At 39.4% G+C, this 22,675-nt stretch overlaps 1 protein-coding gene across 6 annotated transcripts in view; it reads right to left on the bottom strand.

Annotated features, from left to right (window-relative positions):
• Positions 1-5,448: 5,448 nt before the first annotated feature.
• Positions 5,449-22,675, bottom strand: part of pfkfb2b (6-phosphofructo-2-kinase/fructose-2,6-biphosphatase 2b) — a 31,913-nt gene continuing 14,686 nt past the window's right edge. For 3 of the 6 annotated variants that reach the window (XM_015342186.2, XM_006628392.3, XM_015342187.2), the window contains 9 exons: positions 22,115-22,322; positions 21,174-21,320; positions 20,003-20,107; positions 18,985-19,114; positions 16,271-16,333; positions 15,331-15,395; positions 12,337-12,528; positions 11,341-11,363; positions 7,575-10,531 (listed from right to left, as the gene is read on the bottom strand). In XM_015342186.2, coding sequence (XP_015197672.1) covers positions 10,474-10,531; positions 11,341-11,363; positions 12,337-12,528; positions 15,331-15,395; positions 16,271-16,333; positions 18,985-19,114; positions 20,003-20,107; positions 21,174-21,320; positions 22,115-22,322 — 991 coding nt within the window. In that variant the 3' untranslated portion in view covers positions 7,575-10,473. Of the gene's footprint in view, positions 5,545-7,574; positions 10,532-11,340; positions 11,364-12,336; positions 12,529-15,330; positions 15,396-16,270; positions 16,334-18,984; positions 19,115-20,002; positions 20,108-21,173; positions 21,321-22,114; positions 22,323-22,675 lie in introns of those variants that run through there. The other 3 variants (XM_015342184.2, XM_015342185.2, XM_015342190.2) reach the window with 3 other exon arrangements.

Below are 22,675 nucleotides of genomic sequence, written 5' to 3'. Positions count from 1 at the left end.
AAATTTACCCATTCGTTACTTCGAAAGGAGAATAGACAAGCTGACCAAGTGAGCTGAATCAGTACTTGACTAGCCTTGTGCAAGCCCTTACTTCATTACATGGGGATTTAAGAACACATCTGAGCTTACTTGTCTAGGTATTTAGTAAATGTATATAGTTATACATTTATATAGTTACTGTAGGTATATAGTTAGGAGTCATAAAGTCCTTAAGGTGCAAAGCCACTCTTTAATGGAATTTGTTTGTTCATTGAGGCTGACGTTAAATAAAAGGCATTGATGTTTCAGGATCCCATGGTACTAATTAGTTCAATTTAATAATTAATTCCATTTATAGTTTCAGAAAGAAAAGATCCAAAAGCACTTTACATATACAGTGCTACACTGCAGAAGTGAGATTGCTGCACCTGTTGATTTAAGGAAGGGCATTAGGTAAGCCGGATTGTTCAAGTAGAATGGAAATGAACTAAAACATCAGGGATTTTTTATCCCTGTTTTCCTAGTTACAGCAGCCTTACTGATGACATCATGGTAATGTGGAACAATTCATGTTGCATGTCTACAATAACATGTTCCGTGTGTTCAATGTTACGTTGTCTGTAAAAGCACTGTTGTCCAGTGCAACTCCTTGCATGCTTAAGCTTTATAGTAGGGGTGCTGTACAATGGCTGAATTAGCTGTACAATGCGCTTTGACCTCAAGCTTCTCTTCCTGTCTGTGTGTGTCTATGTCTCATGGAGAGCAAGCTGGGGTATGCGAAAAGACAAATTCTTAATGCAAGAAACTGTATAGGGCCAATAAAGCAACATTATTATGTAATATTAGTAATAATAATATTATTATTACTGTTTTGGCAGCTGAAAAGTCTAGGCTGAGATGGGAAAGAACAAAGTGCTCTTGATTATTATGAAAATAAACCCTGAACATATTTCAATACATTAGGATATAAACTAGAAGAGACTGTTTGACCCATTTTTCTTCCTGGGCTGTTAGTAACATGATGGTGCAAGAGTCCAGTCATACATTTCCCTAAATGACTGAAATCCCAATTTCGAAGGCTATGTGTTGTCACACCTAACATTAATCTGAACCCTGTATCTTTCTGGAAATACTGTATAAAGAAAACCATCATCCAGTTTGGAAGCAATGCTCAATGGCCAAAATATTAGACACCCAAAGTCAAATGATCTGCCCCTATCACTAGCAGGCAACCCATATTGGACGTAAGGGCATGAAACAGACTTTATCACCATTCCTGGCCAGACAAATGACCATATCCCCGTCTTCTTGAACTCTGCTGGAATATAAAATGTGCATTTTAGTCACAGACACTCTTACTTTTATCTCTGTCTCTGTCTACCACAGGTATCCTTAACCCTGGGGAGCAACAGTCCAGCTTTTACAAGTAGGTTTAATCAAGAAAGTGTATTAGGTTTTCAAAATTAGGTAACTGATCAAATTAAGGCATTATGAGCTGCACCAGAAATATGAACACCAGAAAAACCATCATAGTATGAGGACTTCAGACCCCTATGTTAAAGCATGGGTTCCCTATTAAGACCTGAGGATCCACAAACTGCAAATTTTTGCTCCTCTATTAAAATAATGGAATCCTAAATAAATCTTAATAGGTCTAATTAGACACTGTTTAATTGTTTTTCAGTCCCTTTAGGAAGTTACCTTTTGACTAATGCACTTCTTTAGTAACTTAAAAACTCCAACATCTGAATAGAAAAAAAAAAAACTTGCCAAGATTCTAACCAAGCAACTTGTTTGTTCCATTAAGAATTCATGTAAAGTGTTCAGCTGCAATGGAAACCAGCAGGTGTTTGGGTCCCCAAGACTAGGATTATGGACCCCTGTGCTAGAGAAAGGGGATTGGATAGGGCTGGACACATTTCAGGGGCTAGAGGAATGCATGCCACATCCCCTGCAAGCTTCCTAACACTTTGATCAATGGATTTATATGTCAGTACACAAACTGTATAAACCTATTGGCATATAAACCAATTGATTATCCAGTATCACGTCTACATTGCTATAGTGCCTGGGTGTCCTCTGTGTGAACCAGGGCTGGTGGCCCTGCAGATGAATCCCAGGAACCTCTTCAGAGAAAGTATGAGCTATGCTGATAAGAGTTTCCAGTACACTGACATATGCCACTCCTGACCCATGTTTTCAATAATTACTTTCCACACACCTCAAACCATCCAGAAGGATTTTAATGGAATGCCATATATTTCTAGAATGTAATCTTCCTTAAATTGTTTTGTAATATTTTTGTAATAGCAGCCTTTGAGATGAATAACATTATGCAGGAAGTGCAGAAAAACATAAAATAGACTGAATTAAATAAATATATACTGCTTATGTAACATAAGTAAAAAATTTCTAATGGAAATGTTTCTGCAGCAAGCACAGTACAGATCTGAAAGACCCAGGACTGAACTGTGCCAAATATGTTTTCTCACATCATGACCACACGCCTCTATTTCTTGAAAATGTTCATTTATAAAATGCTCTTACATAAATAATTACAAATGAAATGGCCACATAGAAAAACAATGATACCGAACAAAGCTGCCAAGAAGTGACCAAGGAAAAGGAAGGATACCACTCACTAATAAAACACTTAAAAGGAAAACCATGATAAAATACCATAAATCATAAAAATAAGTCAAATTCCTTTCAGATTAAAAGATCTCTTTCCCTTGGTAAACATTGCCTTGTCTAAAGTCACGGACAAATGCAATGACACCCTTATTTGAAACATTACTTACTAATAAAGTCTGTTCAGTAAAGACTGCTCATTCCACTATGATTGTTTATCACTGATATGTTTACAAAGCAGAATCATCCTGATGAGTAGCAGTCACAGTAAGCTGCTTGGATCACAGGTAGTTTGCCAATAATCCACAGAGAGCTGTGGAGTGGCAGACTCATGTCTGAACACTCTTTTAATTCATTAATTCAAGATATAACTGATAAATACATGTATTTCAGAAAACAGTTATTAAACATAATGAATTAGTTTTGTCAAGTTTTGTCTGAGAGTGCTTGTGCTTGTATTTTTATAGAAAACTTCCCCATGATAAACCCAGGACACAGCTGTAAGCTATTAACACCAAGAGCTCATATTTACCAGAAACAATGAAGAGATACTGAGTTCTGGACTTCAATACGGTATTTTAAACTGGAGGAGTAAAATTGGCCTTACTTTAGTAGTGTGGTCAAGTCAAAACAAGTCTATTAAAAACAAACTTAGAAATAGGGATCACATAGAAAAACAACCAGCCTTCTGTGAAGTAGTCTGGGGGTATAATAAGACAACTCCCTCACAGGAAATAAAGACTTTCTGTCTGTGTATACACAGTGAGAATGACTCTCCATGCATTTCTCAATCAATAATAGTCTGTGATAGAGATGTGAAAAGCACAGTCACAGTCATTCGATGGTTCCGTCTGTTCGAATTTTAGAGTGCACAATGGAAAATATAATATTCAAAACACAGCTGCACAAACACTTCCATTTATCAACTGGCTTCCCATTTCTTAAGGCTTTCTTGCCAAGAATCAACAACATTTCTGTATAAAACAGAACGCTGAAGATTTGAAAGGCATAAAAAGTACAAAACGGCAATGAGAAATATTGTTTTGCAATTACATACTGCAGCAAACTGCAACTGCCCAAAAATACTTAGCAGAAAACATGTTTAATAGCAACACACTAATTAGTGGCTTAATAAATGACAGTCTAGTGTACACCTAAAAACACAGTCACAGTAAAGGAATGTAGGCTGAACTTTGCCATGAAAAGCTGAGAAGTGGTATTGTTTTCTTCTAATTAAAATTGTTTTGAGGAACAAAGCCTTCAAATTCAAATGTAACAAACACAAAGAAAGGTCATAATATCTGGAAAATGAAACAATGAGTTCTGAGATGGCGCCTCCAATACAGTTATGTCTTCCATTTTTTGTACAAGGATGTTTTGACTACTTGACTGAGTTAATTTACCACTAAAATTATATTTAAAAAAGTTTTAATTTATTCGTTGACCTGAATAAACAAGCCTAAACACAAAACCTATTTCAAATTTAAAAGTGCCAAACTCCATGAAAAATGATCTACAGTACATAGAAGTGTGCACATACGCTGTTGTGATGCGGATATATTATCTTCCACAATCCTGCTGAAAAGCCTTCTGAAAGTTGAATTCTTTAAAATGACACAAAACACTCTTATTAACATCTTTTAAAAAATCTTTTAATAAGAAAAGATGACAGATCCACTCATGACAACTATTTGACGTAAGTGCTTCATAAACAGAATTACACCAGAGCTACAGAGTTGTGTAAAGCAGATATGTACTGTATGGAAAATAGTGTTCTTTCAATATATGGCTCATCATATTTATATTGTAATATCATGTCACAGATTCACTTGGCATAGTTACAATATGTCTGAGAGGAAATGTACTGTTCTGTTTCCTGCACTGTCATTCACTGCGTGAAGAACTGTGTCACAACGGAAGCTTGTGCTCTTGTACCAAAGTATTGAATGTTTCACTGGAGCTACTCATGCTGTCCAAGCTAGAAAAAGCAGGCAAGAATGTTATATGCAAAGGAACAAGTAATAGGTTTATTCCATGCTGAAAAAAAGAAGAAAGAGAACACAACGTTTCGGCCGTGGAGCCTTCTTCAGGTGTCAGCTGTCTTCAGGTGACACCTGAAGAAGGCTCCACGGACGAAACGTTGTGTTCTCTTTCTTCTTTTTTTCAGCATGGAATAAACCTATTACTTGTTCCTTTGCAGCCTACGCATGCTGACGCAGCTACCCACAGGAATGTTATATGTCACATGTTTCCCTGAGTACTGTAAAATAGCAGCAGACTCGGCCTTTCCCCCAGCATGCAGTGCTATGGAAAAGACAACACTGGTGATCTGCTGAAGACAACAGCAGACCTGGATAAATTATTTCAGACAATCTTACTAAGCTGCTGATGGTTAAAAAATACAACAGGAAGTGTGATGCAGGCTACAAGGAGCTACTCAATAAAGTGGACAGATGACAGATTTTACATGTCCAGAGAAGACTAGGGAATTGTGAAAATGTAGTTCTGTAGGTCAAATAAACCACTGTTAGCCACCACTATTAGGAATATTTTCCAAAATTTTGGTTGGTTTGAAATAATCACAGGATTTTCTAGTAATGGCATTCACATTCAAAGATATTTTTTCCACAGGAATGTAACTAAACTGCAGCTCATTAAGAACATAAACCTCAATCAAGGTCATCCCTTCTTTCCACATAAGAATAAATTTTGTTTTGTTACTTGCTTGTTAACGTGTCTTTGGGACATTACACATATGACACTTGTCTTTTATAGAGCCTGCCACCACCTGCTCCTCTGCACCATGCCCTTGCACACACTTGTACTGAAGAAATATGCCCAAGATGTGCCAGTCATTTATCTCTCTTCCATTATCTTTGTGAACTCGGGCACAGTCTGTAGTGCTTCTTCTTGAGTCCGGGTGACATTTGTGTTCTGAAATAGACAAATGAGAAATGTCAAGCTAGAAAAGAAGTATTATTTCATATGCAGTAAAACACATATTGAAACCTTTTTTATTCTTTTCTGTACACAACACACATCAGTATAGCCGCTCAATTACCCGACCTGGCAGGTACCGATAATCTTTCATATGACCCACCACAAGACCCATTCAGTTACTTCAAACTTTCAACTTCGCTTACAAACGTGCGAGAGCTCTTTGAACACACTACAAGAGTGATGGATACACAGAGCAATATGGTGTATTTGGATTTTCAGAAGGCTGTTGATAAATGATTCATGCTCAAAACACAGCCAGCAGGCATTTGAGAAAAACAAGCATTTTGGATTGAGAATTGGTTTATAGATAAGAAATAAGAAAGAATACAGACAAAGGGTGACTGCTCACAGTAGGGTGTTGCAATTAGTGGAGTACTTCTGTGATGTGTACTTGGACCACTGTTGTTCTTAGTTTATTCCAATGATTTTTAGATTGGTTTAAATGGTTTCAACGATTAGAGATTGGTAGAATTAATTTAGCAGTTAGATTTGTACACAACACCAAAATAGAAGGATTAATAAGACACTGTTGAGGTACAAAATGGGAAAACTCTGAGCTTGAAGAGACGTGACATTAGATGTTTATGCTCATATTTATAACCTGTAGAGAGTGTGTGCATGCAATAAAAAGGCAATCAAAAGGTTATATATATATATTGTAACGCTTCGGGGTTCTTGTGGGCGCCCTCGCCGCTGCCGCATCAGGTCGGCCCACCACCATCGGGGACTCGAACCCGGGATTCCAGCGTCACTCAACAGGGACCCAGGCTCTTGAGCCAAAGGGAAATCTCCCGTCACCTATTCACAGGGAAGGGCGGTGACGTCACCGCTCTGGTAAGCCAGCTCTCGCAAGCAATGGAGGCCGTATGCGTTACAACACATATGATAGGTTATACAGTTAAAAGTATAGCATTTAAGTCAAAGGATGTTAAGTTATGCATGAAGTAAGGCGTCATTTGGAATACTAGGCATAACTTTGGTCACCTTGTTGCTTATCAATATACTGTGCTCTGGAATGAGTTTAGAAAAGAGCACCCAGCTGCATCCTTAAGCTAAAGGAACCAAATCTTGTTCAAGACCAAAAAAAGCAAACTATGAGGGGACTAGACTGAAATATGCAAAATCCTCAATAACACTGATAAGTCAACCAAGTGGACTCCTTGAGTATCAACAGCAAAATGTAAACTAGAGATAAGTGGAAAACGGGTGGAAATGTATTTAAATCTGACAGTACTACTTTACAGGGGATTTTGGAAATATGGAAACAAATATAGGATTTCCAGTTCATTAACACATTCATAACAAAGCAATCCATTTTCTAAAATGTTTCACATAGCCATATTGCTTTTCAGGTTACAATGGAGCTGGGACATGGACCAATAGCGCTTACAGGAAGCAATCACGAATTCTACAAAGAAATACAACAGCACACCAAAATAACTTTGAAGATAAAAATCCCATCACAAAAGAGACCAGCTTGGAAATCTTGGGAGATCTTTTTAAACAAACTATAATGAATGTTGCTTAAGGACTGCCTCACATTAGTATAGGTCCAGCCTGAATCCACCAAACAAAATTACAGAACAACTTCTGCACATCAGGAAAGAAACTAGACAATAACACACTAAATGTCAGATTGTCTGAACATGCATTGTGTAACCAGATTCCCATTTAAAGAATCGAAAAAAGGAAGAAAAAAAATCTAGATGCACAGCAGGCCCTGCACATTTCTATAACCAAGGACATAGCTTGTGCTGTTATGGTAAGAAGTTGTGGAGTGACGGGGCAGGTCACTTCTGTTCTGAAGAACTGTTCACTTGTCCTGGAATTAAAGGGTGGTAAATTTGGGATTGTAAACACAAACAAGAATCCAAACAGCACTAAAATGGTAAGGCATGGTAGATTCCATATTTTAAGGTGGATGAAGGAAGATCAAAACAAAGCTAGAATAAATGGCTACACACTTAACATTTAACACTTTATTGGATTATGTGTTACATCAGAGCACATTGTAGCAATAATGTGAACGTACTACAAGGCAACATCTGAAATGATCCCATTGCTGAATATGGAGAACAATCAGAAGCAGAGCAAACTAGGAGGTTAAGACTGGCCGTTAGAATGTTAGATGCTGAACCAGGTGATTCCTCCCTTAACACATCTAAATTGTCCTAGCATGACTGCATATTCATTAGGGCACTCCCGTGAGTGCTTGGTTTACCATAGGTCATCAAGAACAAAATGTATTTCCTTGTACTTTCTGTAATTTTCACAACATGTACAGTTTGTAATTTGTTTAATGTGAATTTGTAAAAAGAAGTCTGAACCGTACAAACACGTGCAGTCTTCAGTAATAGATACACTGCACAATCTGCTAACAAGATTACTGATTATGTCCAACTATATGGCAACAGAAATAACTCCTTTTCATCCTGGGAAGCAGAAAAAAAGCCTCCTGGAAGTTTAATGTGATGGGAACACAATTGCTTGCAAAGTAAAAAAAAAATCACTTTTTTATTTCAGCAAGTGGCAAAAAATACATCCAATGCTGTCCCCAGGATGATATACTAAAAAGGCATACAAGTGGAATATCATCTATACAGGCATCCTTCTAGATGCGACCGTTAGGAGGATCTTTTCATCTGCTTCGAAGGCACAGATACTTAGACACATCAGCTTTAGAATAACAAATGATTTCATTTTGTAAAATTTGTGTTCAAGCACCGTTTAGAATCACAAAAATAGGACCCTTAATGTGCGTTTTCCCAGCATTTGACAAGAGAGATTAAATGTCAAAATAGCCATAAAAACCTTAGGATAAATACTAAAAAAACAGCAATATTCAGAGTATTTTAGCAAGTACTGTAAATGCCAAAATAGACTTGCCAACAATTATATTCGTGCATTCCAAAGTTTCAAGGATATTTGGATATTTCACTTAAAATATCTTAATTTGTGAAGTACAAACTCTGTCTAGTGATTCGTTTGAGGCTAACCCCCCAAAAAAAATTATGATGAAGTAGCATAAAAACAAATCATAATGTATGGGACTCCTGGCATCATTCACATTATGGGTCCAGTGTTTAATCAGTCATTTAAAATCAAAAGAAAAAGACAATACAATTCTATAACCACCAGTCTGTGGCAGGATTTAAACATCACTATGTAAAGCCAAGTACTCCTCATTCCCAGATGCTTTCTAGACAGAGGGGAAATCCTGCGACATCCGATTCTCAAACAGTACTACTCAAGTACACTGTTGCTGATGAGCAAGGGATCTTCTGAAGTTTTAGGAGAGTGGTTCTGAAGCCAAAATCGGGTGTTAAAAATATAATCATGGTCTTGTTAATATGCTAAGAAGTCTTTAAAATCCTCGTTGGTATTGTATCCAACACTCATGTATGCATTTGTTGTATTTTAGCACTTCTCCGTAAGATTTAAGCAGTTTATGAAGACTACATTGTTTAGCAAAAGAGCTTGAATGGAGGCCACTGGCTGGTCAAGATGGGTACCGGTGTGGTCACTCTGTAGGGTGAGCACCAACTGTTTTTACAGGACACAGCAGTGCATGCTACAGAAAAGTGAGATACCACTGAGAACAGTCAAGCACTTATACTTGTGAGCAATAAAACCTTAATTTTCTCTGAATAAATCATCTAAATATATTAAATCTGATTGCACATCCCTTTGCAGGACAATCTGCATTGAATTGTCAAGGTTTTTTTCCCTGCCAGCACATGAGCATGTGTTCAGGACACATTTGCCCGTATTACCGTACATTCATTCACAGACAGTGTCAATGGTAACAATCGAGTGACTTAAAATAACATTCATTTAAAACTAAACACAACCCCCAAATTCCAAGAAATGGTAAAGCACAAAACCAGTGGAAATAATACTATTGTCTGAAGCTTTAATACATTATTTAAGTCAAGATATGTTCCTTATTGAAACATACAGTAAGTAAAGGTTGATTTTGGCCTAATTATTAAAACTTCACATTCAACAAAATCTTTAAAAGCAGTTTGTATGAACATACAGTACCAACATTCAAATTGATAAGGTATAGATTACTCTTTTCTAGATTACTAAGGAATAGCGAATTGTCACAAACTCATGCAAATGGGTCATAAATCCATTTTGTGCGATACTGCATCACAGTTTGTCTAAGAAAGCAACAAGTTTAAGCCTTATGTTTATAATCAAAAACAATATAAAACAGAATAAAAATAAGAGAATTTGTAGCTTTAGAGTCTTCAATCACTTACTCTAAAATTGAATTTTTGGGTGAATAGTTTAGTTTAAATTGTTGCTTGAATAATATTTATAGAAGAATAGGCCTTTTTTCCACTTTGATTGTATTAATGCCCAATCCCAAACCAAATTATGGTCTATCTTAACTGTCATATTCTTCTTCAAGAACAAACAAGATTAGTCAGTTAACCAGGGTTATAATTGTATAAAAGAGGAACCACTGACAGGAAACACCTGACAAATCTAAAATCACTTCATGAAGCTAAAGATACAAAATAAAAAAAAACACACATTCTGTGCTTCCTTCCTTAATATTACATTTGCATGAATTTTCCATCATCACTTTTTAAAAGGTCAACGGTTGACAAAATAAAAATAAAGAACGTAACAAGCAACATTTGACGGCATGCCCATTTCACTTTGAAGTAAGGGCAGGGTCAAACTTCGCTACCAATTTGTCTCTAAGCATTTCTGAGGAGAATGCGGTGTCGGTCTCTACAGGGACGATACGCATTGTGTCATGTCCTTCTACACCAGCACAGAGAGGAGGAGCGAGATGAAGCTAGGCAGAAAAGCAGGAGATTCCAGGGTTGACAAGAGAGCATCTCCCTATTCAGAGCCCGACACAGTCACCAGCATCTCTGGAGCTGTCATACTGGAGCGAGGCCTTCAAGACAAAAACACAAACAGCTTCCTTCCATTGTCTGCGGCAAGGAAAACCTTTCATTTACCAATCCATGCTTAAGAGGATGATCAGACCTAGTTAACCATTACTCCTCAATGTTCTAGGAGATGGTGTACTGGGAGAAGATGAGTGTGTAACTTGTTTCCAGTTATTTCTTGGGCTCTGTGCATACACAGATTTATATGGTTACATGTCAACTAGCTTTCAAATCATTTTGGAAAACCGCTTTGTTAAACTGCAATGGAATGGAATGATTTGTAAAACAAATCACTTGATATACTATACATAACTCACATTGTATTGTGCGGACTCTTATTTAAATGTAAGGAATTTTAAGTACTATAGAAGATGTGCTATATTTACACTAATATTATTCCCACTGAGTAGAGGGTATACAGTAAATTCTAAAGCTGTACAAATGGATGTACAATTTAAATTCTTACTGCACAAATAGTGCAAAATCAATCATTCGTACTGGACTTAAAAGTACTGGTACGATTATTCGTACACGTGACAGTGAATGGAGTCTTTGATTTTAGCGGGAAATAAATACACTATATAAGATTCTGGCAAGATATAGCCACCATAATAGGGCACAGGTGTGAAGAGAAACAAATTAATAACTAATGTGTTCCTCTGTTACGAAATGGGGACTTAAAAATATTAAATTCTCCTTACTAAAACCAAGTTTTTTTGACTGCCCAGGAATAAACCTTCCACGACACTGAAATGTTTCAATTGCATCTGGGTGCTTAGCAGCGTAAGCCAGAGAGAGCTGGAAAGATACTCACATGCAGGCGCTTCCTGCACGGGGCTGTGGAGAGAGAGGGAGAAAAGGAGAAAAGAGAGAGAAAGACAGAGAGAGATGGAGAGGAAAGATGAAGCCCATTTACTTTCATCAGCAGAGCCAAGCACACACAGGGTGACAGAGAAAGAGAAGTTGTAGAATATGATAAAATAGTAAAAGACCTAAATCCTCTGCAATATCAGGCTCTTTAGTTATTCAAATTCTGATGCATATTAGGTGCTGCACTTCAGTAGTGCATAGAGTGGATCCCTTCCTACAGTGTATGAAAAACAAGATGGGATCCTTTGGGATGAAAAGAGCTGTATCAGTTGTGATACGTTCTCTGAATATGTAGAACATTTGCTTTTTTTTTCCCTTCACAGATTATGATATCATCTAGCTCCACATTATTATTATCAGTATATTTGGGAAAGAGCTTTTCAACTGAAATACAAGGCTAAGACTAAGATTCATGAAACAGTTCAGTCCACATGTATTACTGTACTTTAACAGATTTCTCCATTTACATTTTGACATTTTCCCTCCAGATTGTTTTTTGCACACATTGCAGTAAATAAGATAAAAATGCAATAAAAATATTCAACTTGACATGTCTAAATATGCATAAAAAACGGGAAGAATGGCCTGCTCTAACTCATTCTAAACAGGCTCCTGAGTCATTCAGGCTAGTGAAGTATAGTCAGGGAACAACTCAGTGTATTGCAGCAGAGCGTAAGAGCTAATAAACCAAAAGATGAGCAAGAAAAGCAAAAAGGGGTCACATGACTGGGGGAAAAAAAGTCAGGAGAGCAGAACACATTGCTGTAAAAACCGGCAATGGTACAAATCCACACACAAAATGCAAAGAGTTTTTTTGCAGAAGCTGATGGAGGATTGATTCAATTTGATGGGCACTGCGAGGTAGAGAACGCAGGGGCTTAGGGGTGATTATCGAGGCTTAATCAAGGTGATTGCCATTTAACACAGTGCTGACACTAACTTGGCTTTGCTCCAGCACTGCCCCCTCTGGCGCCTCGTGGAATTGCAAGGCCTTCGGGGAGGGGGCGAGGGGTAGCCAGGGCCTGTTGCCGGCACTGTAGAGACGAGGGCGCTTGACCTGGTCGGGACTGGCCAGGGGGGTATAGCTATTCCGTCGAAGCAGGACGGCAGCAGGATTCTTCTGGATTTTGTCCTGATCGGAGACGGGGAGAAACCAGGAGCATTAAAATGCACACAAAACAGGCACAACAGCACTGCACGGGGACCCAGGTACACTGCTATTGAACACCGAGTGTTCTTGGCGGAACAGGATACGGCTTTTCCTGTACCTTCCAGCTACTACAAGCCTGGCAGTGCCAATGGAACAGCAGGGATAGCAATGAGATTGTCAGCGCATAGCAGTTTAAACCATTCCAGCTTCTGCTATAACCCCAGGAGAGATCTGGGATGTTTCCCCAATATAACGGAGTTGAACAGCCAGGCTGCAGACTCTCTCGTGCGTCAGGTGACACACTGAGCAGATCTGAACTCGTGCTAACAGCTACACTACAGGAAATGGAGAGACGGATGTAACGGTACAAACAGAATGGCTGGAATGGCTAAACTGGGCATTTCCACTTTAAATGAAAAACCAGTCAAAAGCCTTCTGAAAGGAAGAATGCTGTCATTCAAATGGGCCAGTCCCCTGAACAAAACATGCTGTGTCAAATTGCACAGCAAAGCAATTGAGATGTCCACTGATTTTGATTGCTGTTTAAAGAAGAGTTGTACATGTTCCTCAATTACCCAGAGAAGAAAAACTGATAAAACAATGATCACCTTTCATTTATTCTATTCACTGTAATATACTGTATATTACGGTATGTTAGAGGAAAAAAAAGCATGGAAATAATAAATCACTACAAAAACAAGTCAGTGTTCCCTTCACAGAAACCTGGTAGCATTGCGAAATGAAAGTGGGTGCCTGCTTTAGTCAGGTCTCTGAGGAATACAGAAAGCAAGCTGTAAAGACAGGTACACAATGTCTCGACAGCAAGACATGGAGTTTTAGGTTGTGTACTTAAAAACACAACCTGTACCTGTAAATTAAAAGGCACTATTTAAACTTGAATTCAGTACTAGCTTCTACAAAATAATTATAAAGTACAGTATTTGAATACAAAATGTCTACAAATAATGAACAAATGAACCAAAGGCCAACCCCAAGAAATTAAACCAAGATTGGACCATTTCTTTTTCATTGTTTTTTTTCCAAAGCAGGGGTTTGGTAAAGTAATGACCGACTTTTATAAAGATTTAGCAGTGTTATAACCGTGGGACACTCTTGTAAACTTTTTAAAGGAACGTTTCTGCTCCTACACAGAAAAACTAGGGAGCATACACAAATCTGACACTCTTTACCATCGTAACTGCCGTTTTCTTTTTTTCCTGAAAATGAAAAGACGGCTCCTGTTGTACAAATCAAAAGAAACATTGAAAAAAATATACAAAGACTAATAACCAAAAAACATATAAGACTTTGGTTACATAGTGCATAATGAGTTACAGAGTGCTGGCTGATACAATGATTAATATTCAAATGTTAGTGACTTCCTCATTGCCTCCTCATAAAATATTTGCATTTGCTGAGTTTTCCATGTTTCCAGACCCACTGATTGATTTTGCTAATTAATGTGCTCTGTATATAAGGAGCTGGTTCTCCCACAGTATGAACACCACAGGTAAGTGAAGAGATGTCTTCAGGGCTTGCATGCAACCCAGAGCAGGGCTTGCATGCCCAGAGCTCCAGCATTGTGAGGCTGGAAACGCTAACCATTAAACCACTGTGCCACCCCAAGCCCTAATGTGCCACTTCAAGTGTATCTCATTAATCTCAGAAACGGCTGAACCAATGAAGGCGCTTGCTAAAGTGACGATCTGAGCCTGAGTTGTGGACCTAATAGACTTTGGCCAGGGTTTCCCCAAATGGTGACACACAATTGGCTACTGTGGATATGGAGGGATTATTTGGCCTCCTCTATTAGCAACACAGTGACCCCTGTGGTCTCCCAGTGCCTGTGTGTTCAATGTACTGCTAGTGAGGGACACTTCTCTCCTCCAATTAGCTTTGAACCTCTGGTATGGGGCTGTGTTGTCAGTTTGGTGTTAAAAAATGAGAGATGAAGGTGAGTCTGCCTACACTTCCTCACTCTTCCCCGTGTGCGGTTGCAGGGTTTGTAACCACGAGCCAACATGTTAGAGATTGTAAATCAAGTGGATATAACAAAAAAACAAAAATGGTAATAAAAGTATTTCATGAATAAAAGTCCAGATGTCACTGTGCAAGATTCTGTAATATTTGATCTGAAATTCAGGAAATGTTACGGTTGAGATCACAAAACCTATTTCTGTGGTTTAGAGGCCTGTGTATTTACAGTAATTATGGACAGGAAAAAAATAAACCTATTCTAGTCACCAAGAAAGTACTTTGGTCCTGTACAAAGTTCTAGTATTTGATACAGTTCTAAAGCTTATTTGTTTGATTACTGTGCTTTTAAATTTCTTAGCAGATGAGTGGAGGCCCAAGTAGAGTGTTTTGTTTTTAGACACTAAAATGGTTTTCAGTATTTGATTTAAATTACCAATGTTGTAGTTTTATGGCTGTAAAAATCTGTAGTTCAGTCACTGCATCTGTGCATCTCTTTTTATAGTTAGAATGTAAAGTTTTATCATCATTTGGCAGTTAGGTTTTGTTTTTTAAAATCTAAGCTTTTACTTTGGATGTTATCTTTTTATGATGCCCATTTCGCCTGGAATGTCATGTTTTGATGTAGCCTTGCAGTGCTTTTGGACACATCGTTAAGGAAAATCACCAATCCCAGCTGTAGGTTACCACCATCATAACTCCTGGATATTACAGAGGCGTCAAATTCAGATTTAAATGCCCAGGGCCAGACACCATTTGCTTAGTGGATAAATAATATATCAACAAAGATGTTCAAGAATCTGGACTTACCAGAGGCTTCTCACGGTGAGTGTTCACTGCTTCCACATTCAAGTAAAACATTTCAACTTTACAGCCTGAGACGACAACAACAACAAAAAACATTAAAAAAAAACAGTACTTACGAAAAAAGCACATTTTCACCAAACAACTGAAAGAGAATCCTTACTTTTTCTGCGCAGAGCAGTGTGGCAAGCTACCAGCTGAGGAGAGGCAGCCTACAGCAGAGCCAGCTGGGTGAGGCTTTAACACTGTGGCTCAGGTAGTCTGGTCTTGTTCATAACCTTATGCTCTTATCACAGTACTTTAGTTCATCCAGAATAGAACGACAATTCAACAGAAAAGCATGATAAGCTAGCAAAGAAAAGTAGACGGAACTACCGTCTATTGTACAATAGCACAACAGAGCCAAGGTATCTGCAATAGTACTAAGAAATTTCCACAGATATTAACCAGCTTAATTTGGACAACTGTTTTATTTTACTTTTGTCCTCCCCCCCTCCACAGGCATGATTTTTATGGATGTAATGCAGCTCGCACACTGATAACCCAACGTCTTGATCTTTCTAAACTCCTCTTAAGAGGATTACTTAAAGTAGTTAAGTAAGTAGTTTTTTTCTCATCTAATGCATATCTATCTCTTATTTGTTGATTGGTTCATGTTGTGACAATTTTGTGTATTGTGTTTTGGCTGTTACTTGCCTGCAAAGCACATTTCCCATCTGGGACAACACAGGAAGTAAGCAGGGCAAGCTAGCAGACCATGACAGCAAGCAAGCTCATTCATTAGAAAGGGATGGCGAACCAGAGAAAAAGGGCAGCCTGATCTAAGAGCACGCTGGCAAAAGAGGGTGATAAACTGTCAGAAGGGCACAGTAATGCGAAAGCATGTCCGTTCTTCTAGGACAAGAGGGTAAGATGGTTCACACGGAGTCCAGCTGGGACATCTTACCATAGGCAACAGGTGACAATTTGAGAACGGTGTGAAGAGGACACCTGAGGTAAGGCAGGTCATCTGAAAACCGTTTGACAAAGTGTTAATAAAAAGACTGGCCATCAATAGACACTATCGCACATAAAAACACTGTAGTAACTGATGTTATCTCTGTACCAGGATTCCTTTGCTAGTTCCTGCAAGATGAGAGCACTGTTTTGTTTTTCCATCTACAGTTCTAATAGTTAAATTATTTTATTTTTTGTTTTTTGTGTTTGGCCAGGGAAACAAATCACTGCGTGTGCATAATTGTAATATGTCATTTATAGCTCAACCACTTTCATAAGAGGATTATTTTATTTATGGTGTGCATATGGAAACAGTCTGTGTGACCACTGAGTTCTGGGTCTGGGAGGAGTTTCTCGTTCAATGACGACCTGTAATAGGGGAAATTCTGAGTCACCATGTGGGCTGTAAATTGAAGATTACAAGAAGTAAGGAAAACCAAGGACCAGCCCACATTCTGCTGATGGACAACAGCCTGTTAAGTCCTTTTGCTCACAAGCTATAACAATAACTAAATGACAGGACTAAAAGTACTGTATATAACCTCAATTTCAAGGAAAACAAAAAAAGGTATATGGAGAACGTGCACAGAGACCAAGAGAATGAATATAACAAAGCAGGGTTTGTTGAATCATTTAGACCCAGCTTTATAAATGGTTGAAAATGTTAAGTCATTTTGAAGAAAAGGGTCAGCCAATTAAACTAGCAATAATAATAGTAATTATGTTTTGTTGCCCAACTCAGTAGCTCCACTTTTGCTAAAAAAAAAGAAAAGAAGAAATACTAGCTGACCTTAAAAGGGAACTGTTACCTTCTATACGTCAGTTTAATTAAAATATTTTTAAATAATATAGCAGCAAGGTTCACTTGGTCTAAAGCACTTATAACTGTAAGGCTGTTTTTTCATTACAGGGTTATAGTTAATCAGCAATGATTAGTGCATTTTAAACCTCAGTGAAACTACCACGCATACGGTAAAGTGTAAACCTCCAATTTACTGTACATCCAAGTTGAGATGATGTTTCAGTTTTTGCGTAGCACCACAATGCTGTCATTTGTCTGTGATTCAGAACGAGGCGACAAAACTTCTGATGACACAAAAGTAGCCCTATTACATTGTAAAAGTGCTTTGGGATGGGGATGTGATGAATGCCGTCGAGTCACGTATCGACTCATGGACAGTTCCCCCGTCACTATCCATAGAGTTTTCATGGCAAGATACGGAAGTAGATTGTCAGGCCTTTCTTCCGCGTGGACAGGGCGAGTATTGTTCCCGTTGTCACAGAAATGTGATCCTCCACCGCCAACAGTGCCCCATACTGCTGCTGCCCAGTCGGGGTTATTAGAGAACCTGGCGCCCGACGTGGGACACGAACCCACTACCATGAGATTATGAGTCTTATGCTTTAGCAACTGAGGTAGTCGGGGCATAAAAGTGCTTTAGACTAAGTGAATTTTGCTACCATATTAATTTAAAATGTTTTCATGAAACTGACACTTACAAGATGACATGTTTTTAGATACTGTAGATAAAGTATTGCAAAAAAAAATAGCAACCTGCCAACCAACTAAAATACCCTCATATACATTTCAGTTTTACAAAAGTGCTCTATCATTTACATTTGTGGTTATTTTACGGTAAGTAAAAAATCTAAACATCTAAAAGAAAAATTCCAGCAGGACTTACATTATTGCAGTCCTTGCTGTGCCATAGCCTGTACTGCTGCCTAAACAGCTGATTTGAATAAGTGCAATTGAATTGAATTCAACATAGACTTCAGGATGTTTTTTCCGACAAATATCTGCTTGTTTGTCGTACTTATTCGATTGTACGTGATAGTGAACCTGGGATCAACATCAGTGCCAACTGGATATCCCTTAGAAAAGGAAATGGTCTTATTTTCTGCTGATCTGATTCTCTGTTCTGTGCGTGTCCACTATGTTTTGAACAGCCAAATGCTAGACAGTGAGGCATCGTTTAAAACAAACAGTTGGAAGAAAAAGTCTGCGATGTGTTCAATATTGACAAGAAGGAGTACAATTGTTTGTGTGTTATTAGTTTAAGCAGATGGTGTTTGTCTATTATTGTGACTTGTTGAAGATCAGACCACATTTTTATGAGTAATGCAGAAATCCAGGTAATTCCAAGGGGATCATAAACTTTTTCTTGCAACTGTACACAAGTTCAAAACCATAAAAAAAACGATTAATGGTGTCGAGAGACCATGTTTCCCGTTTGTTTACAGCGACCACTGAGCAGGAAGAGCGGCATTAACATCCCAATCCGCAAGAACTCTCACTCTCACCCGTTTCTCATCTGCATGCGACAGCACGGCAAACCATACAGTACTTTCACAAGGTTCACGATTTTGCACCCGATTTGAAAATCTGTAAAAATCGTGATGAATTTGCGATGAAGAGCTCTAATAACCAGTCTGAGAAATTGAGACAGCAGTTCCCCCTTTAAAGTGCTGTTTCTCTAAAACGATAGGAACATTTCTCTCAGTCAATAGCAGGACAGATAAAGACCTGCCTTAGCTATTCACTCACTCTTCCACCCATCTCACCATTTGTAATGGGGCTACAAAATGACATTCTTTTCGCAGGGCCTGAGGCTAGACTGAGAGTGACGGTCAGCAGACTTCTGCAGCGGGGATGTACAGTACCAGCACTCTTGTCCAGGAAGTAGGCCAGCAGGCAGCGCATGACAGCCTGGTGGCAGATGACCATCACGTTTCCCTGTCGCTCCAGTTCCATGATGACCGGCTCTAGGCGCTGGACCAGGTCCTGGTACGACTGTGGAAAGAGGAAACTCACCTATGCGCTGGCTGCACATCTTGTGGAAGCCCAGAGGGCCTTTTCAGTCAACTACGTCAGGTGTAAATTTACCTCACCACTGATCCTGGCTTACATACTATAGGGGTGCAGCTCTGCTCTGCCCCTGCTGAGATTCAATCAGCAGAGCCACACTGCACTACACCCTCAACAGTGGCAAACTCTCCTACAACAAAGGACTGGGTCTTCTACCTTTCTAGGCCTCTCTCTCCCCCCCTCCTACACCTCTGCAGCAGGAGAATTCTGGACTGAGATACTGAGCTGTGTTACACCCACACATCATGCTTATTATTCGGAATGACTAATAGCAAACTGGATATGTGTGGGGCAGAATGTCAGCAAAATTTGCTTGGCTCAGTACAAATGTATTCTGCTAATATTAAGCCAATCTAGGAGTTATTTTTATGCAGACACTGGTGGACAGTTTTCCCCAAAGACGAAGCCCTCTAGGGAGGTCCCTCAAACAACATTTTGGCTTTCCAGAGTGGGTCACTGCCTTCCAACTGCCTACTGTCGCTCCATCTCTGACTCTTGCATTTTTAACCTTTAAATTTTAAAAGCTGTAACAATTTTGCATAACATGCAAAATGCATAACCATAATTTTCTAATTACAGTTTGGATTCACGTTTGGCTTTTATAGATGAAGCGATTCAAGTAAATGGGGCATCTTGCTCTTCTTTGGTGATTTCTGCAAAGAACTCGTTTAAACTGAAAGAACACAAGATTTGGATAAACACCTACTAAAAGGTTGATGAGGGCTTTTTATTTTAGGCACTTCACCTCCCAGGGTCCTGGAGATTGTGCTGGAGAAGTATTGTTACATAAAGGTATCCAATTCTTTGCCATACCTCTCCTCCAGGGTAGCGATAGTGGTACTTGTCCTGGTCCCTGAGGGCAAATTCCTCTGGGTACGTGTCCTGGATCATCTTGTAGGTCATCTCTTCACACACCCCCTGAGTAGGAGACACACAAAGGGTCCCTTCCAATCTCCCACATAACAGCAGTGCATTGTTTAATGCCAAGTGACAGATATGTCAAAAAAAATCCCCATTTAACGATAAGCATGGATATCAAATTACCCCCTTCCACCCCCCTAAAAAGACGAAACATTTGCCTATGCTGCTCTTCAGGATAAAAAAAACGTCTGTTTTGTTGTTCCTTAAAATCACAAAGATTCCAAGTCATACAGATGAATTCCAGATGCTGTTTTTTTTACAGTCACGCTCACGTCTTCCAACAGGCTAGGACAGAGCGCCCTGGGGCATCCTTCCAAGGTCTTCAAAACTATTTGCAGCTTCTTTAATTTACTACAAAATCTGTCCTTGTGAAAGCAGACGCTTTTTTATATCTTTGACACCTATGAATCTACAGTTGGCCCTTCAGGTTTGTAGTACAACTTGAGAGCACCGGTGGTTGGGAGCGAGCTGTGCGTTACTCGTCCTCAAGTCGATCTCTGAGAGGGGGTTAACAGGCGAGTGGTCCGGGGTGTAACTGCTGTGACTAGACAGAGAATTGTGGGAGAAGCAGGAATCCTCCCCCAGCTTCCCTCTGATTAACACTGCCCCTCATCTCAAGCCAGACCAGAAACCAAATTATTACTCCAGGTCAAAGTGTTAGAGCTAAAAGCTCACTCAAGCCTAACATATATTATAGGCTGGAAAACAATATTAACCATTCTTTAAAAATCTAAATATATTGTGAGCAAACATCAATGGCATAGAATTAATTTTACATTGGAGGTAAATTTGTTTCCCTTATGCTACCAAATTAATTCCAAGACTTCCTCCATTTTAGCCTTTGGCACCCTCTTGTGTTTTGTGGTGGTACTGCTGGGATTGACACATTCCCTCTTATTACTTTTGCTTCATATTGCTCCTTTCTAAAAGCGCCGTCTTTCGGAGCACAGGTATATACTGGCAAACACCATGCGTCAAATCAATGATGCTTGCAGGGTTATCTAAAGCAGATAATGCGAATTCCATGTTCAGAACCCTGAGCATGTCCAAGCTGCTCACTCACTGCGTCAATCTCGTTGAGGATCTTCCACTGCTCGTACGGCACACCCAGCTCCTCCGCAGTCTGGATAGTTCTTCGCAGCTGGCTGGTCCACACTTTCAGGTCCGACAGCTTCTGCTCCTCGATGAACTCCCGCAGCGCTTTGGCAAACTGAGAAAGAGGAAACGGTTAGCACATAAAACAGAGGAGCCGAGTTTCTGGAGCAAAACCTACAGGAAAAGACAAGGCATGACATAGTCGAATGCTCAGGAAGCAAACTGCATACAACAGTGACATTGAAACACTGGAAACTTAATTATTTAGCTAATTGTATAATTCATAGATGGGCGGAGCGGTGGCACCGTGGCTAAAGATCTGCGCCTGTGGCTGGAAGGCCCTTAACCCCAGCTGTGTACAATGGCAGACCCTGCGCTCTGACCCCAAGTTTCTCTCCCTGTCTGTGTGCGAAAAGACCAATTCCTAATGCAAACAAATGTATTTTTTTTGCATTAGGAATTGGTCATGTGTAATAAGAATTGTAAATGGGTAATAAAGTTATCTTAATCTTATCTTAAATCATTAACGCTCTGAACAACACTGCACCACCTTATTTACCAATGTAACAAAATGCTTCATTCAGATAAGCTATTTACTTCATTTGAAAAATGAAAATCCATTTCACTTTCTATTACATTATATTTATGGCTTAAAGATGACCGATTCAATTGAAGTAAACAGACCTCAGCTACGCTGTAGCAAATGTTAACAGTACAGGGCACTTGTAGAAGCGTAGAAGAAACTAGAAGAAACTTGTAATCACAGTTTCCATTCTTCTGCACGGTTCGACTCGAACCCGTTAAAACAGATGTGCGCAGCTTACTGGGCTGCTGTGAAATTTCATGGTGGAGATTAATCCTCACGGTCCCGTTTGCCTGGTAGTGCCGCTGCCTCTCCAGCGGTCTCACCTGCCTGCCCCCGGCTGACAGCTCGGAGTCGCCCCCGATGCGGCCCTGCATGTTGTGGTCCGTCTCCCCGTGCCGGCACAGGTAGATGGTGCGCTGGTGCACGTGGATGTTCATGAGGTAGTAGACGATTTTGCTCTGGATGTAGTCCTGCACTCTGTTTACTAAGAAGCGGCGTCCGACATTTATCACTTTAATGAAGGACAGGTCTCTGATGATAAATACACAGACACCAACCAGTAATTAGCAACGAAAATTAAAGTAAGAAAATGCACGATGGGGCAGAGGGAAAAATGTTGATTTCAACTCTGAGGAACAAGAAAGGTGTATTTGGATTTCTAATCTTCAAGCATCTCCTCCCCAGTGGTTTATGGCTGTAACGGAGCTTACTGAGAGTGCAGGAACGCTTATACTATGTCTCCCTCTAGTGGCAATATTTGTATGAATCAGTTCACTACGCAATTAATCAAGACCTTCCGGTTCCCCTGGTTGTCCAGAGCTGAAGATGTAGTCTGGTTTTAATTCCTATAGTGCTCTTAATTACCGAGGTTTATGAAACCTGTA

This window comes from Lepisosteus oculatus, chromosome 5, assembly GCF_040954835.1.
Source record: "Lepisosteus oculatus isolate fLepOcu1 chromosome 5, fLepOcu1.hap2, whole genome shotgun sequence".
Lineage (NCBI taxonomy): Eukaryota > Metazoa > Chordata > Actinopteri > Semionotiformes > Lepisosteidae > Lepisosteus > Lepisosteus oculatus.
This window is presented reverse-complemented; position numbering and strand designations above follow the sequence as displayed.